At 42.2% G+C, this 15,143-nt stretch overlaps 1 protein-coding gene across 4 annotated transcripts in view; it reads left to right on the forward strand.

The window, feature by feature from the left end:
* Positions 1 to 15,143, forward strand: part of ATP8A1 (ATPase phospholipid transporting 8A1) — a 225,650-nt gene that overhangs the window by 95,736 nt on the left and 114,771 nt on the right. For all 4 annotated transcript variants that reach the window (XM_084797285.1, XM_084797286.1, XM_084797287.1 and 1 more), the window contains 4 exons: positions 8,055 to 8,127; positions 10,106 to 10,211; positions 11,469 to 11,551; positions 13,326 to 13,375. In XM_084797285.1, the coding sequence (XP_084653411.1) occupies positions 8,055 to 8,127; positions 10,106 to 10,211; positions 11,469 to 11,551; positions 13,326 to 13,375 (312 nt within the window). The remainder of the gene's footprint in view (positions 1 to 8,054; positions 8,128 to 10,105; positions 10,212 to 11,468; positions 11,552 to 13,325; positions 13,376 to 15,143) is intronic.

Below are 15,143 nucleotides of genomic sequence, written 5' to 3' on the forward strand. Positions count from 1 at the left end.
TGTGCCTCGCTACCTGTGTTAGGACCATCCACCTGTGCCTCACTACCTGTGTTATTCTGAGGCAAATCTCACTAAGTTGATTATTTTGTTCTTTCTTACCTACTTGATAACAGCCACACATTCTATTCTCAATGTGTGATTTGCCAGAGGGACCGCGTTAGAGCCAGCCCTGCAGTCAGTCAGTGCTGGCCCTGCAGTCAGTCAGAGCTTTCTGTTTTATCACAGGATCTGCAGGTTGTACTAGCTGCTCTTTTCTGCTTGGTTATTTTCTCGTTTCACTCTAGCCTATAATTATGTGTGGAGTGAGTGGCGTTTAGTTATTCCGCTGTAAAAAGTCGACTGGCTGAAGCATTCTTCATGGCGTGCCCTTAGAGTAATGAGATCTAACGTATCTACATTAGTGTCAGTCTTCAAAGTAGTCCCCTTGGCAGATGGTTCATTCAGTGGTGCAGACTTTCACACAGTGTTTTGGGACTCCTCTTTTATAATTGCCTTCAGGAATACTTGTAGTCACCCGGGAAACTGAGTCTCATTACTTTGATAAAAACCAACTATTATCTAGCAAAAAACGGTGCACTTAATCACCCATTCAAATTCTTGGACTTGACTCCAAGTAACAAACTCATGGCTGGAAATTAAACCTCCCAGAAGCAATTTTGATTTTAAGCCAACAGGTTTGAAAACCACGCTTAAAAACCTGGAGGTACAGACCCTTTAAAGAAAGAAGTGTTCTGACTGCTGTGGCCAGAAAGTTCTTCAGCTGTGGCCGCAGGGGTACCTAGGTTAGGGAAAGGATCAGCCCCTGGGTCAGAGAGGATGCTGGCCAAACACGCTTTATACCACCATGCCTCAGAAAACTGCCTCCTTCTCCAAAGGAGCCCTGCCTCTGGTTGCCCTAGAGATGTGGCACAGATCAGGAAACCAGCCTCCACATGGTGCCTGTGTGGTGGGCTGTGAGCTTGTCCAGGTTGACACACTGAACAAGTGCTATCCCAGTGACATCCAGTCTGTCACACTGTATCTCAGGGAGCATACGTCAATGGCTCGGGTTCCTCCAGGCCTCAAAACCAGAAGAGGTTCCAAGACAGACAGGGGTGTTATTTTAATCAACACATGTCATGGAAGTGTTGAAGAGAGAAAACTACGCCTTCCTCTTGGGCCTGGGATTATCTTGGCTTTTAAAACTGAATCATTTGGGTAGAAAGATGAGCTCGCCCAGAGCAAGGACTCTATTTCTCTGCGATAATTGCCACACGGTGACTATTGTGTAGCTCCAGGTGCTAAAATACGAGCACAGCCAAGACTCAGTCTAGTTCTAGTGAGACAGTGATTAGAAGTGTTTGCAGAGTGTCTGTAGAGTTCAGCCTGCCAGCATCACCTACAGCAGCAGAAATCACGCTGTGGCTGGACAGCTCTTCCCCGGTGGTCCCCACCCGTTTCTTTTCTAGAAACAATTTAAGGAAAGAAATGCCAGAAGTCTCCGTATAAGAGCCTGTTCCTGGGAAGGTTTATGGACAGGAGAGAGCTGAGTCAGAGCCAAGGCATGAAGGGAGGACCTGCCACCTAGTGGTGCAAGGTCTAAAACACGCCCATGACTTTAAGAACGGAAAAAGAAACAAGCCAGTAGGAAACGGGTGTAAAGAAAGAAAGCCTAGGCACAGAGCCTTGGGAATGGCTCGCCAGAGAGTGGGTGAGTGAGAGAGTGAGCAGGGGCTGCCAAGTGCGTGAGCTTCCCACAGAGGCCTGCTGCTTAGGAAGAAAAGCTGTGGAAACTGAGGGCCTCGCATCCCTTAGGAAGGTCCCCTGCGAGTGAGGAACCATCCACATGTCTTAGATCCAGACCTTACCCCAGCCCGAAGCTGTTCACTGAGGAGTAGTAGTAGTAGTAGTAGTAGTAGTAGTAGTAGTAGTAGTAGTACTAGTAATAATAATAATAATAATAATAATAATAATAATAATAAACTCTAGAACACAAGGAGAAAACTCATCTCTCCAGGGACCTGAGACAGGAACAGATGGGGTCATGGGAGGGTGACTTGACTCCAGTCACAAAAGCTGGAAATAGCAGAAACTGGAAGTCACGCAAGGTCCAAGAGTGACTAGCTGGCCACAGACCTGCTCCCAGAAGAGCATGCATCTAGGGGACAGTCTGTCCTTCAACCTTGGGCTACAGAAACCTGCCCTACAGCTCTTTCTGAGGAAAGCTGGTGACTCTGGACCAGTGGTTCACCCCCTTCCTAATACAGTTTTCCACGCTGCGGGGAACCCTCCAACCATAAAGTCATCTTCATGCTTCTTCATAACTGCATTTTTGCTATGAATCAGAATCTGATAAGCAGGCTATCTGATATGTGACCCCTATAAAAGAGCTGTTTGACCCCAAAGGGGTTACGACCCACAAGTTGAGAACCACTGCACTAGACCATGTGATAAGTTTGAAGACAGAATTGAAAAGACCATAGGTCCCTTCCAGTCTGGCCTGAATTAAGGAACACGCTTGTCCTGGTACACACCTGATCAACATAGGGTCAGCTCTACAGCAGCCTGCAGGTGGCTGGATAGAAAAACAGATGTGCCGTGTGACGCTAGCAACAAGCTGTCCCTTCGTTCATGCTCAGTTGCGTTAGATCTTTAGAAGCTTTGCCTCCACTGAATTGTACTTATGTTTAGTTTATTAATTGTTTCACAGTCAGAAAAGTAGTCTTGATAACCCCATATTCTCTGCCTATAGTGTGAATAAGAGCAGGCTTAAAACAAGTTAAATGTATATATAAAACACAGAACCTGAACTGTCTTCATAAAACTTGCCTGGAGAATTCTGATTTTTTGGACTTGTGTTGAAAGTTGTATTTTTTAAAATCTCTTTTAACACTGAGTTCTAAGCCATTGATAGTGACACATGCTTACAATCCTAGCGTGTGTGAGGTTAAAGCAGAGGATTGCTACAAGTTCAAAGCCAGTGCAGGATACAGCAGCAGGACAGCCAGAACTATCAAGACACTATCTCGAAGAAGAAGAAAAAAGAAAAACAAAGTAAAACAAATGCTAGGCCCAAATAAAGAAATTTCCTTTCTCAGTCACACACACGCGTGTGTGTGTGTGTGTGTGTGTTCTCATTGAAATGGTGACTTTTGTAAGAAAAAAATCTTTATAGTCAGGGCACTGCTTGTGCCTTTGTCAAGTTCTTGATGTGTATCTACACATAGTGTGTGCACTTTGTGTGTAATGAATGCGTGTATTTCAAGCCTCTATCAAGGATTGTGCTCCTGTTTTCAGTTAAAGTTCATTAACATGTAGCAATTTCAAAGGGAGTAAAGAAAAAGAAAAAGAAAGGTTTTTTAGCCACCTTGAAACTGTTACAGTTCCATTAACTAACCCATCCTGTGTGTTTGTGAGCACCTACTAAGTGCTTAGACCTGAGCCTAAGTAAATAGAGTTTATGTTTTAAAAAAAAGAAAAGAGAAGAAAGAAAGTGTTTCTTTCTCTCTCTTCCCTGTATTACACACCTCAATTTCTGTTTCTAAAAATAGCTGAAGTGGCTGATTCTAGGTATATCTTTTTATTGTAGGTTTATTCTACAATAACCATATTTTTCTCTTGAATTTTTGCTTCCCCCCCCCCCTGCCCCCCGAGGCAGCCTTGGCTGTCCTGGACTCTCTTTGTAGACCAGGATGTCCTCAAACTCACAGCTGATCTGCCACCACGCCTGGCCTTCTCTTGAATTTTTTAAAGAAAGCATATATTGTTTAGTATAGGCTTTTTATGTGAGACTTTTTCATACTCTGAAGAGGCCTGTCCCCCCTCCCGCACGGCACTGTGTCCTGTGGACACACCACAACACCACGAGCTCTTTAAGCAGAACCTCTGCTGAGTCCTCAGGTCCTTACAGAAGGCCTGAGGAACCCTGAGGCACATCTATTTCCTTCTGGTCAGAAGATCGGAATCTCTCTCTGGCTGGAGACCTGTCAAGATCTCTTCCCTCAGGACTTAACCCGGTTGCTCAGTCACCTGAAGGGTGAGTCACCTTCAGTGGAGCTGTGGATGGGTTAGTAGGGCCTCGGAGAGAAAGGGCGTTTCCTTCCCCACTCCCAGGCTCCTGGAGCTGTGGCTCTGAGGCCTGCCCTCTTTTCTGAGGCCTTACTGGAAAAAGGGTAGCTTCCCCTTTTTCTTTTTATCTCTGTTTTTCTACCCTTGCCAAACCACGGGCAGGGCAAGCTTCAGGTACTCTGATCTTTTAAAATATTTTCTTTTCTTTCTTTTTTGAGGGTTGGGGGAGCATTGTTTTTTGTTTGTCTGTTTGTTTGTTATTTGTGTTTTTGTTTTTGTTTTTTGAGATAAGGTTTTACTGTGTAGCTTTGACTGTCCTAGACTTGCTTTGTAGACCAGCCCATGCCTTGAACTCACAGCGATCCACCTGCCTCTGCCTCCTGAGTGCTGGGACTAAAGGCGTGCACCACCATGCCTGGCTGGGAGTGTTGTTTTATTTTATTTGTTTGTTTGTTTGCTTGCTTGCTTGCTTGTTTTTTTGAGACAGGATCTCATTATCTAGCTCTCGCTGTCTAGAATCACATGTAGACCAGGCTAGCCTCTAACAGAGATCCGGCTGCCTCAGCCTCCCCTGGCTGCTTACTCTTTTCTAAGCTACAACTTGCCGCCTGCAGCCTGCACCCTTGCTGCAGCTGCTTAGAAACTATGGATTATTCTCTTCTGCTTTTTTCATCTTATTCTTGCAGGGAACTACAGAAATTTACAGCTTGCTGCCCTGGGGTTTTTATTTTAGGCACTAATAAAATTTCCCTCAATGTTTCTTCTGAGCCTGTTCTTAAATTCTTTTATTAACAAGGCTAAAAACCCAGAGGAGAGACCTCACTTTTCCCTCTAATAGTATTTGGACATTGAAAATGTACTGCAGGAAGAACGGTTTAACATGCGACATTTTGTGCCAAGTAAATAATTATTTCTAGAACAAGAGTTACTAATCAGGAGGCCGGAGAGATGGCTCAGCTGTTAAGAGCACTGACAACTGTTCCAGAAGATCTGGGTTCAATTCCCAGCACCCACATGGCAGCTGACAACTGTCTGTAGCTCCAAATCCGGGAGATGCGGCACCTTCAGACATACATGCAGGCAAAACAAAGCACAAATAAATAAATAAATAAATCTTTTTTTAAGTTACACAATCAAAGGGTTCTAGTTTACATCTTATGCGTTATTCTCTAGGCTGGGTCAAATTTGCAATCTTCCTGCCTCCCCAGAGCAAGATGGCCTCCACACCTCATCTCCAGTTGCTTTATAGGGATCACGTTCCATTTTTACCCATGATACGTATTTTATTCTTTTCCCACAATTCTAACCGTACAAAGCTGACCAACTTGGTTTGGGTCAATCTGACGTTCATCTTTCGTTTTCTTGTGCTGAGACATGAGTGAATACCTGACCAGAGACGCTGAGGTCTCCTTCCCATGTTCGGAGTTTTGTCTTCTTGCCTAGTGCTGCTCTCTGGTGGCCACGAAACATTTTCATTTTGTAGGAATTTACCTCAAATCATATGAATTCTATTTTCCCCCAATTCATCCTGCAACTTTTGACTTCCCTTCAGGAGTTTTTGCTCTTTGGAAATAATTATCGTTGTGCAGTCAGCTCTATTGATATCTGCGTGTTTCGTCTTCTGGCTTAGACAGGAAGCCTAGGCCTTTCCCCGGGAGTGCTTTTTAGCAAACTGTTTCTGTGAGATTAAGATGGAAACTATGGCTTGCTTTTATTCTGTTCTCTTTTTTATTTTCTGATTGTCTTAGTTTGAGTTGAATTTTGGAATTTCAAAAAAAAAAAATCTGCAGTGAATTGAGGTAGGCCATTGGTTACACACTTGCCTAGTGGGCATAAATAAACAAATAAGTAAACCATCGTCTGTGCTGTGGTTGAAAGAGGCATTATTGAGTTGGCTGGGTACTTTCTGAGGTCTCTCTTAATTGCTGTATTGACCCCTCATTTTTGTTGAATTAGGAAATAACTACAATGTTATGTGGCTTTAAGCTGCGTATGGTACAGGAAGTGAGACATACTTTCTCCCCTTCCCCTTAACCGCTGCCGGCCTGCCTGCTGCTCACTGAAAATGCCACCACATCTTTGTCTCTTTATGAGCAAAGTGCCACTTTAAATTTTCTAAGGGGGGGAAAAAAACACAAAACAGATGTGACTTGTTGCTGGCTTTCATTTAAATACGCAGGCAATATGTAAATGCATATGGTTTTAAATATTTATGCTTTTAGCATAGTTCTTATTTTTAAATATTGTGAGCTTCCTTTAAAAAAAAAAAAACCAAAAGTAGATCTTTTGTAAGATTGCAGCTGGCGGGGGGGGGGGGGGGGGGGGGGGGAGGGGGCGGCGGCGTAGTGAAGACTCTCTGCCTGAGTCATCCTAGGCAAACTACTCTGTCAGAGTGTGAGTTGTGACTTTCTATGGCCTTGGTGAGGAAGCCACTCGGTGGAAGGGAGCTCTTATTTAATATTTTACGTCCTGGAAGCTGTAGGGAACGCAGAGTGGGACCTTTCCGTGGAAGTGTCCAGCTGCACATCTCCACGGTTATTTAGATACTTCTGAGAGTTGCATCAATAATAGCAACCGGGATTTACAGAGTGAATTGGTTCTTGGTTAAGAGTAAGACATGTTTTACAATTTATAAAGGCTTTTATTTTGGGAATCTTAGAAAGAAAAGGTATTCGTGCTGTAAGATGTGACTGCGTATTCCCCCATTTTTCAGCCTTCTCAACAAATAAAAATACAACTATGAAGCAGGAGGGAATACATTTTAATAACAGGGATGTTTCATAAAATCATAAGTGGTAAACTTTTAAACTTTGTTTTTTATCACATTTGTTTATTCTTTGGAAAGGGGTGTGTGTGCCATGGCATGCATACGGAGGTCAGAGGTCAGATTGCAGAATTAGGTCTCCGTGTCCACCTGCAAGTCCAAGGGACCGAACTTGGGTCATCAGGATTGGCATCAAGCGCCTTTCCTCACTGGGCCGTCTCATCAGTCCTGATAGTAAAATTGTTCTTTATAAATGATAATATTTATAGAAGACATGTGTTAATTTTTCTATCTACCGACTGATAAGTCATTTAAAAACTATTGGGCCCCCATACTCAATACTAAACCAACAGTGCCAATGATGATTGTGAGAATCCTTAACTCCACCTGCTAACAAAGATGTCTAATATGATTTTGATGATTCACAGGCCAAACACTGATATTTAAATAAAGGAAGCTGTGTAACATTACAAGCATTCATGAATTTTTTCTTTATTGATTCTAGTCTGCTTTCTCCAAGGATCTCTCCTTTTGATGTTTATAGTTTTAAAATGTGAAAGAAAGTCTTAACACTCGTCCCATTTAGAATTGTCAAAGCTCTGTAACTCAAAATTAAATTATGATTAAAACCTTCAATTATTATAGTTACTTAATTTTTGGAGATGTTATTTTTTTTTCTCAGTAAATTCTGAAACTTTTGTACAGAAAAAGGAAGTCCCTGTGTATATTTTCAAGGGACACTTCAAGGATACACTGAAGTATTTTGACATGCCTGCTTAAATGCTCCTTGGTTTTTGGTTTGATTTTCCTGAGTGCATGGTCATGAGATTAGTGATTGATTAGAAACAATACAGATTCTATTTATTGCAAGTAAAGTGCATAATTCATTTATTGGTGTAGAGTCAGCCACAATACAAATCCCCTGCATATTCATAATTATTTTTCTTTCTTTATAGGATAATATGATATGCTAAGAAATATTTTATACATATTTATAAATGTCGACAAACTACATAGCTTTTTTATATTTCATATAATCATTTATATTTGTCACTATACATAAAGCGTTCTTATACATATTTTAATAACTTCATTAATACTTAGAATCTTTTTTAAAACATGTTTTATGATAGTCATGAAATCAATTATTCTAATGCATTGAGAGTAATCACTCATTATTGGTTATAAGCAGATGAGTAGGCCTATAGAAATGAACCAACTTTGCTTTATTTTTCTCCTTTAGGCAGAGCTCACAGTTTGGAGATGAAAAAACATTTAATGATCCGTCACTGCTGGAAAATCTCCAGAATAACCATGTAAGTGGCATCAAGACCTTATCTGTCCCCTAAGAGATGAGCACCAGTGAGCGTTTCTCAGATGTTCTCCATGTTTATTTCTTTATTATTTTTACTTATATGATCTTTTACGTTCATTTTATTTTATATATGCTAATGTTTTAAATGCCTGCTGTGCCCAGAGGTTTATACCTTTCCCTAAACTTAAAGAATTTCCTGCTGTGATTGCATTGAGTCTATTTTCTCTGCCTTCCTAAATAGAAAGGGGAGTTAGGAAACAAAATTTAAGTATTACTAAAGCTAGAAGAAAACTGAAAAGCATATAGGGACAGAGAGGGGAAGAAACGGAAGTAGGTATGGAAGGGCTGTAGATATGAGAAATAGACGAGAGACTGCAGTAAAATGGTGCGGAAACAGAATCATCTAGCCTGGTGGGGCAGTATAAAATATGTAAATGTCAGTGAGCTTCTTTTTAAAAATAGCAGAAAATGAAATTAGACTAAAATCCAAGGTGTTCTATCGTCAGTCAAAATGCCTTCCTTATGTGTTAGAGGGTGCATCTGCCTCGGGGGTATACATAGGATTTAACTATGTTAGTAAGCGAGCAGCTGCCCATCCTAGGGCTGACTTACGACGTAGCCCAAGCATCACCTGAAGCTAACGTTTACCTGTATTTCCCCTGTCCAGACGGCCATGGCCCCTGGATGGAGTGCTGCCTCAGCTTCCTGCCCAGCTCCTGGTTTCTGTCCTCACTGATGACTTGCTGCCCGAGAATGCAAGCCACACTGCCTCCCTGGCCTCCCCCAGCCCTCACAGTCTGCCCACCTACATCACCACTCTGCCTTGAGCAACTCTTTCTTTCTTCCTCCAGAGGCCACGTTGGCCTTCTTTCTGTCTTTCTTTCTGTCTTTCTTTCTTTCTTCCTTCCTTTCTTTCTTTCTTTCTTTCTTTCTTTCTTTTTTCAAATACTTCCATCTTTCCCCCTTTGGGGCCTTATTAGGCACATGTCATTCTTCCCAGGGGAATTAATTCTCTGTCCTCAGTTCTTCGTAAGGTTGAGATTTCTTCCGTATATCTATCTCCGCATCTCATGAGCAGCCACCAACTCCTGTCACCTCGACATGACATTTGCACAGTCTCCTTACAGTCCTTAGCGTGCTGTCCATAAGCAATGCTGTCGCTTACGTCTGCTCTGCCTCCCACAAGTCTAAGCATCCTGTGGCTGGGACCACGTGTGCCCTGTCCACTCTCTTAGACCAAGCAGCCTTTGTTTCCATAGCCTGACTTAACCTTTCCAACTGGTTCACTTTACAATTGGAGGTTATAAGAATATAGACACACAGTATTTTTCTTTATTAGCTTGAATGATATTTCTCTCTAGAAAGAAGCCAGGCGTGAAGATGTTTAATATTTAGTGTGTGGGTTCCTTTCTCATCAGATCTGAGATGCTGACAGAAGAGATTCATTATTCATTCTCCCTCAAGCCCCAAGAGTTGCTAGTGCTCAGTAATTGCTTGAGATATATAGACAGACAGAGAGATAGATGATAGATAGATAGATATGTACTGGGCTAAGGTGGCCATTTTCGGAGAGCAGGGAGGACAGCATTACAGAGAGATGCATACATCATCATCATCCTTGCTCAAAGATTAGATGCCTGAAATTTCAATCTGGCTAGAAATTACAAACAAATAAGTAAACATTTTAGAACGTCTCCTCTGTCCGCTAAGGACCAAGTTCATCATCATCTTCTTCTACCACTTATATTTAAGAGCACAAAAAGTCATGTTAAATAAATGTTTAACAGAATGAACGGGGAAGCACAAGCATGAATAAGCTGAGTTCTAAATACGTTTTCTTCATAACAATCTTGGCTGTAACCCCGCACCGCCGATGCTTCCCAGCTGTACTCTTCATAAACGGCCATGAAGTACCACCACCGCCATGAATGCCAAGTGCTTAAATAAAAAGGGATGAATTGTGTATTTATTCCTCACAGCCAACCGCGCCGATCATTTGTGAGTTTCTCACCATGATGGCCGTCTGCCACACAGCTGTACCAGAGAGAGACGGCGAGAAGATCATTTATCAGGCAGCATCGCCAGGTACAGAGCAAGCCGCTGGGTGTTTTTCTGTAGGAAAGCGTTCTGAAGGCTGGTATTATGGGTCTTAAGGTTTCAATTTAATTTAAAAATAGAATGTAACCAAATTATAATTTTAGATTTTAAAAACGTTCCTAGTTAGGAACTTGGCTTTCAGGATAAAGTGTGTGTGTGTGTGTGTGTGTGTGTGTGTGTGTGAGAGAGAGAGAAAGAGAGAGAGAGAGAGAGAATGTTGCTTTATGTATGTGATTTTTCTAAAATGAATTATATGGAAAATTGAGTAATTAAAGTATATACAAGGGAATAAAAGTATTTGTATACATGTAATTGTTCCCTTTATAAGCATCTCACCTCACAGGATTCCATAAAATATTTATTAGTTATCAATGTCTGCTATTTAGTCTTGATTTTAGACTTCTTTTTAAGACAAAATGAGGTAAATAATCCAAACTTTTAGGAGGAAAAATGATGTACTTTGTTTTGTTTTTGTTTTTGTTTTTTTGGTTTTTGTTTTGTTTTATTTTGTTTTGGGGTTTGGTTTTTTGTTTGTTTGTTTGGTTGGTTGGTTGGTTTTTTGTGACAGGGTCTATCTGTGTTAGCCTTGGATGTCTTGGACTAACTTTGTAGATCAGGCTGGCCTCGAACTCACAGCGATCTGCCCGCCTCTGCCTCCCGAGTGCTGGGATTAAAAGTGTGCGCCACCATGCCCGGCTGATGTACTTTGTATTTTAAAACCATATTCTAAACTAGTAGGTTATGACTTATAAGATGTATTAAATTTCTAAAGCAGAGTAAGGAATATTAGAGCTTCAGATAGAGTCAGTCAGTCAGTCTGTCTGTCTGTCTGTCTGTCTGTCTGGTTATCCCCTCTCAGTAGTGACAGGACTTTGAGACACACTGAGAAAAGCAGCTAGCATAAAATGAAGCCTCTGTTCAGTTCCCTAGGGAACTGGAGTTAACATTCAGCCTTTTAGCATGTGGCGGGGAGTGGGTGGGGGGTAGGGGTGGGGGGAGGGGGGAGCGGAGATGAAACCTGAAGAGACTTCCTGCTGCTCGCTTGCAGAGAGGCGTTCCCAAGCACGTGCCTGAGGAAGGGGTCTTTTCAAGCTGCCACTTTCAGGTGTGGGTGTCTACCAGCGAGAGTCGGGGTTTGGGAACACGATGCTTACACTGCCCCCCTTCCTCTGGGGTCTGCCCTTTATGTCTGCATACATTACATGTGACTGTCCTCTTCTTCTTTCTCCTTCTCCCCTGATGCAGACGAGGGGGCTCTGGTCAGAGCGGCCAAGCAGCTGAATTTTGTCTTCACGGGAAGAACTCCTGACTCGGTCATCATCGATTCAGTAAGTCACTATGTTTTAGGGGCTTTTTAAAAACCTTTGTGATGCAGTTACGTAGCTTCAAAGGCAAAGGCAGGAAGGAAAAGAGTACAGCGAACCTGATGGGTTCCCCTTCAGGGGCGGGCACCACTGTCCATAATCTTTAAACACGTAACAAAGCTGAACCGATAATATGCTTGGTAGACAACACTGACTCTTCAAAACTAGATGTATCTACTGATTTTTCTCTTCTATTAAATGGAGAGTTCTTTCTCTTGAATCCATCTTCCCACTTGTCTCTTCTTCCAGATTCCAAACAGTATTAGATGTTTGGCTATGTGAGTACCCAGAAGGCCGGGCACAGCACATTGCTCTGTTAGCCCAATCCACGGCAGGTCAGAGGCCGGAGGATCTGGAGTTCAGAGCCAGCCTCAGCTACATAGTGAGTTTGAAGTCAGCCTGGGCTACATGAGACCCGGTCTCCAAATAACTAACAACAAAAAGCTAACTATTCAGAATCTGATTTTTTTAAAAGTGGGCAAATAGATGCATCACAGCAAGTGATATCCAAACAGCTACATGACAGACCATGGCTCGTCATCAAGGAAATATAAAACCGTAATGAAACACTGTTATACACCCATTGTGGAGGCTAAAATTAAAAAACATTCACAGAAGCACATGTTAGTGATTTTTTTAAAAGAGTTTTCTAATAAAGGAAAGCCTGCCTCGGTCCAGCAGCTACACTCGGTCCTCAGTTACTCAGGAGAAAAGGAAGTATGTGTCCAGCAAAAGACTTAGAATGGCATGTTCATAGTTGCTGTGGCTGTGGTTTCCAAAAAATGGAAACAAACAGAAAGCACATCAGCTGGAGAGAATGAACAGGTTAGGATCCTCCTGACAATCTGAACAATGAAAAAGAGTGAATTCTATATGTGGAATAATATAAATGTATATGTAAAAAATTTTTTTATTTAAAAAAATTTTTAATTAAAAAAATTTTAAAACTTGGAAAAAAGAATAAAAAAAAAGAGTGAATTCTTGGCTCTTTAGCCAAGATGAATGTGGATGAATCACAGAAACTTTGTGTTGAAGAGGGCCACAAAAGAAAGCATCCTTTGTACATCCATCTGTGTGCAGCTAGAAAGTTTGCAGAGGTGATTTATAATGAAGGAACGATGTTGCCTTGGGCAGGGAGAAGACTGATTGCATCTTTGACAGGGTGGTGTTTACACTGGGCAGTACCTTTATCAAACTACACAGTTTGCATTGAGGATCTCTATTGTTTCTTTAATGTAAATGATATCTTACTTTAAAAATTATCATTAGCATTTCTATTATGCCCATGCATGTACTCATAGCTAAATATCTTTGTGCATATATTTCTTTCTTTAAGCTATTTCTTTCCTATCTCCAAATTTTTTCTTAAAAATTCTGTCTCATTATTTTCTAAAGATAAAATTCTGACTTTTTTTTTTACTGTTTCATTTTCTTTCTCGGGCTCCTTGAGCCCATACTCTCTTAGTTACTAACCTCAGGACAGTCACCACTGTCCCTTGGCAATCCTGTCTCCCAGTCTCCGTCTGGGCTTCCGTAGTTCTCAGGCCTGCTTCCACGACACGCGGATCCTTCTCAACCCTCTCCTACCCGTCACTGCTCATTAACCTGAAAGTTCAGTGAATTCTCTTCCGTAATTCAGAAGGGGGGAGGGGAAACTGTGTTTGTATCAACAAAGAACTTTATGGCCAGTGATTATTTCCAAGAAGCCTAAAATATTTCCAATTCTTTTATTCTGCAGCTGGGGCAGGAGGAAAGATATGAATTGCTCAATGTTCTAGAATTTACCAGGTAAAGACGCCGGCTCTGTAATTTGTCGGGGGGTGGGGGGGATACATTTTCATCCATCTTTGGGTTTTCCTGTATATAAATGGAATATATGCTTTACTTTTATTTGTGTGTTTAAGCAAAATACTAAGATCTCCCATGCAGTCTGGGTTCTCTGTCTGCAGAGAAGGCATACAGGGATTCTTCAGAGTGTGGCACTACATGATTTCTGATGGCAGCTCAAAGGTCTTTTGGAAATGCAACTGTCTCAATCACAGATACAAGATAGGACCCAGAGCCCCCTGGCTGGCCTGTTAGCTAGCATTCCAACGGGATAGCAAATGCCTGAAATAATCATCTTCTAAACATAAGCTGAGCTTGACATCTTTTGGAGGTTGCACTCACCACTCAATGAGCTCCACTGTTTTGGACCTGTGGTGATGTGACAACACGTGAGGCAGGAACGCAGGAAAGAGTAAACCACCTCATGGCCTGACGGTCCTACCACAGGGTCTTCAAAGATTGCAGTGACACCTGTGAGACGCTTCAAAACCTCCAAAGAGGGAACAAGAAAGTAGACTCTGGTTTCACAGTCCCTCTCAAGCTACACCCGCAACGACCTAAAGACCTCCCGCCCTTTAAAGGGTCCCACTGCCTAACAGCAACTCTCTGGGTCCAACCCTCCAACACACAGGCTTTTGGAGGAGGGGGGGAGATTTCAGCTCCAAACTATAGATAGCATCTAGAGACCCCAAGACATAGATATACCAAGAAGCAACAAGATTTGTGTGGAACAAAATTAGTAAGAGTTAGGAAGCCTCCATCATAATTGCACTTTCCTTACGTCCACTTGTTTCTGTGAAGTAGAGTCACCATCACATTGGGAGGAACAGGAAGCAAAGTGAGTGTCCCACTCCCTCCTTAAAGGGCAATTATGTTGGCTGTGTTCATTAATTTCCTCCACACTAGGGCAGGATGCTGGAAGTTGCCAGATGCAAGATAAAAATGAGAGGTTTATTTTGGCTTATGTTTTTAAGGGAAACAGTCCATACAAGGTGCTTGGAGCTCTATCCGTGGTGGCGATTGCTTGTGTCTGGTTAAATCTCTATGGATCCAGGAGCAAAGGGCTTAGGGCCAGAAGAGGCCATAATCCTGGAGGCCTCTGCCCAAATAGCCCCTTTCAACCTAGTAGACCTCATCTCCTAAGGGTCTCAGGACTTCTTAAATAGCTCCACCAAGGGACCAACTATCAAATACAGAAGCTTATGGGGGACTTTTTAATATTCTGGCTAGAACAGAGGCCTTCAGTTACATCACTCCTACACAGACTTATATTATGCATTGTTGTCCAGTCAACCATGTTCTTACCACAGGGTCTCTAAAGACTGTGTGCTACCTCTCATAGGACACTGCAGAAACTACCGCAATGGCAAAAAAGCAATGATTTGTTTGAGGAAAAGAAATACTCTATTTTCTTGAGCTTTTTCCTGCCTGCGTAAGCAAATGTGCATACTGCCCGGGAGAGACAGTATGCTGACTTTGGTTGCTGTCTTGATCTGGGGTGACCACATGACCAAATACGGAGGCTTAAAAATAAATAAATAAATAAATAAAATAAAATGTGAGAGAGAGATTCAATGCAAGTGAGTGAAATTTAAGGGTCCAGAGCAAGAAGGACACATGGAGGACTTGTAGGGTGACCAGTGTGAGCTGAGGCCTTGCAGGGGTGAGGGAGGTGGCTTCCCAGAGGAACAAAGTGTCCAGGTGGTCAGTGTGGGTGGTCAGTGTGGGT

Source organism: Acomys minous (genome assembly GCF_964271855.1).
Source record: "Acomys minous genome assembly, chromosome: 10".
Lineage (NCBI taxonomy): Eukaryota > Metazoa > Chordata > Mammalia > Rodentia > Muridae > Acomys > Acomys minous.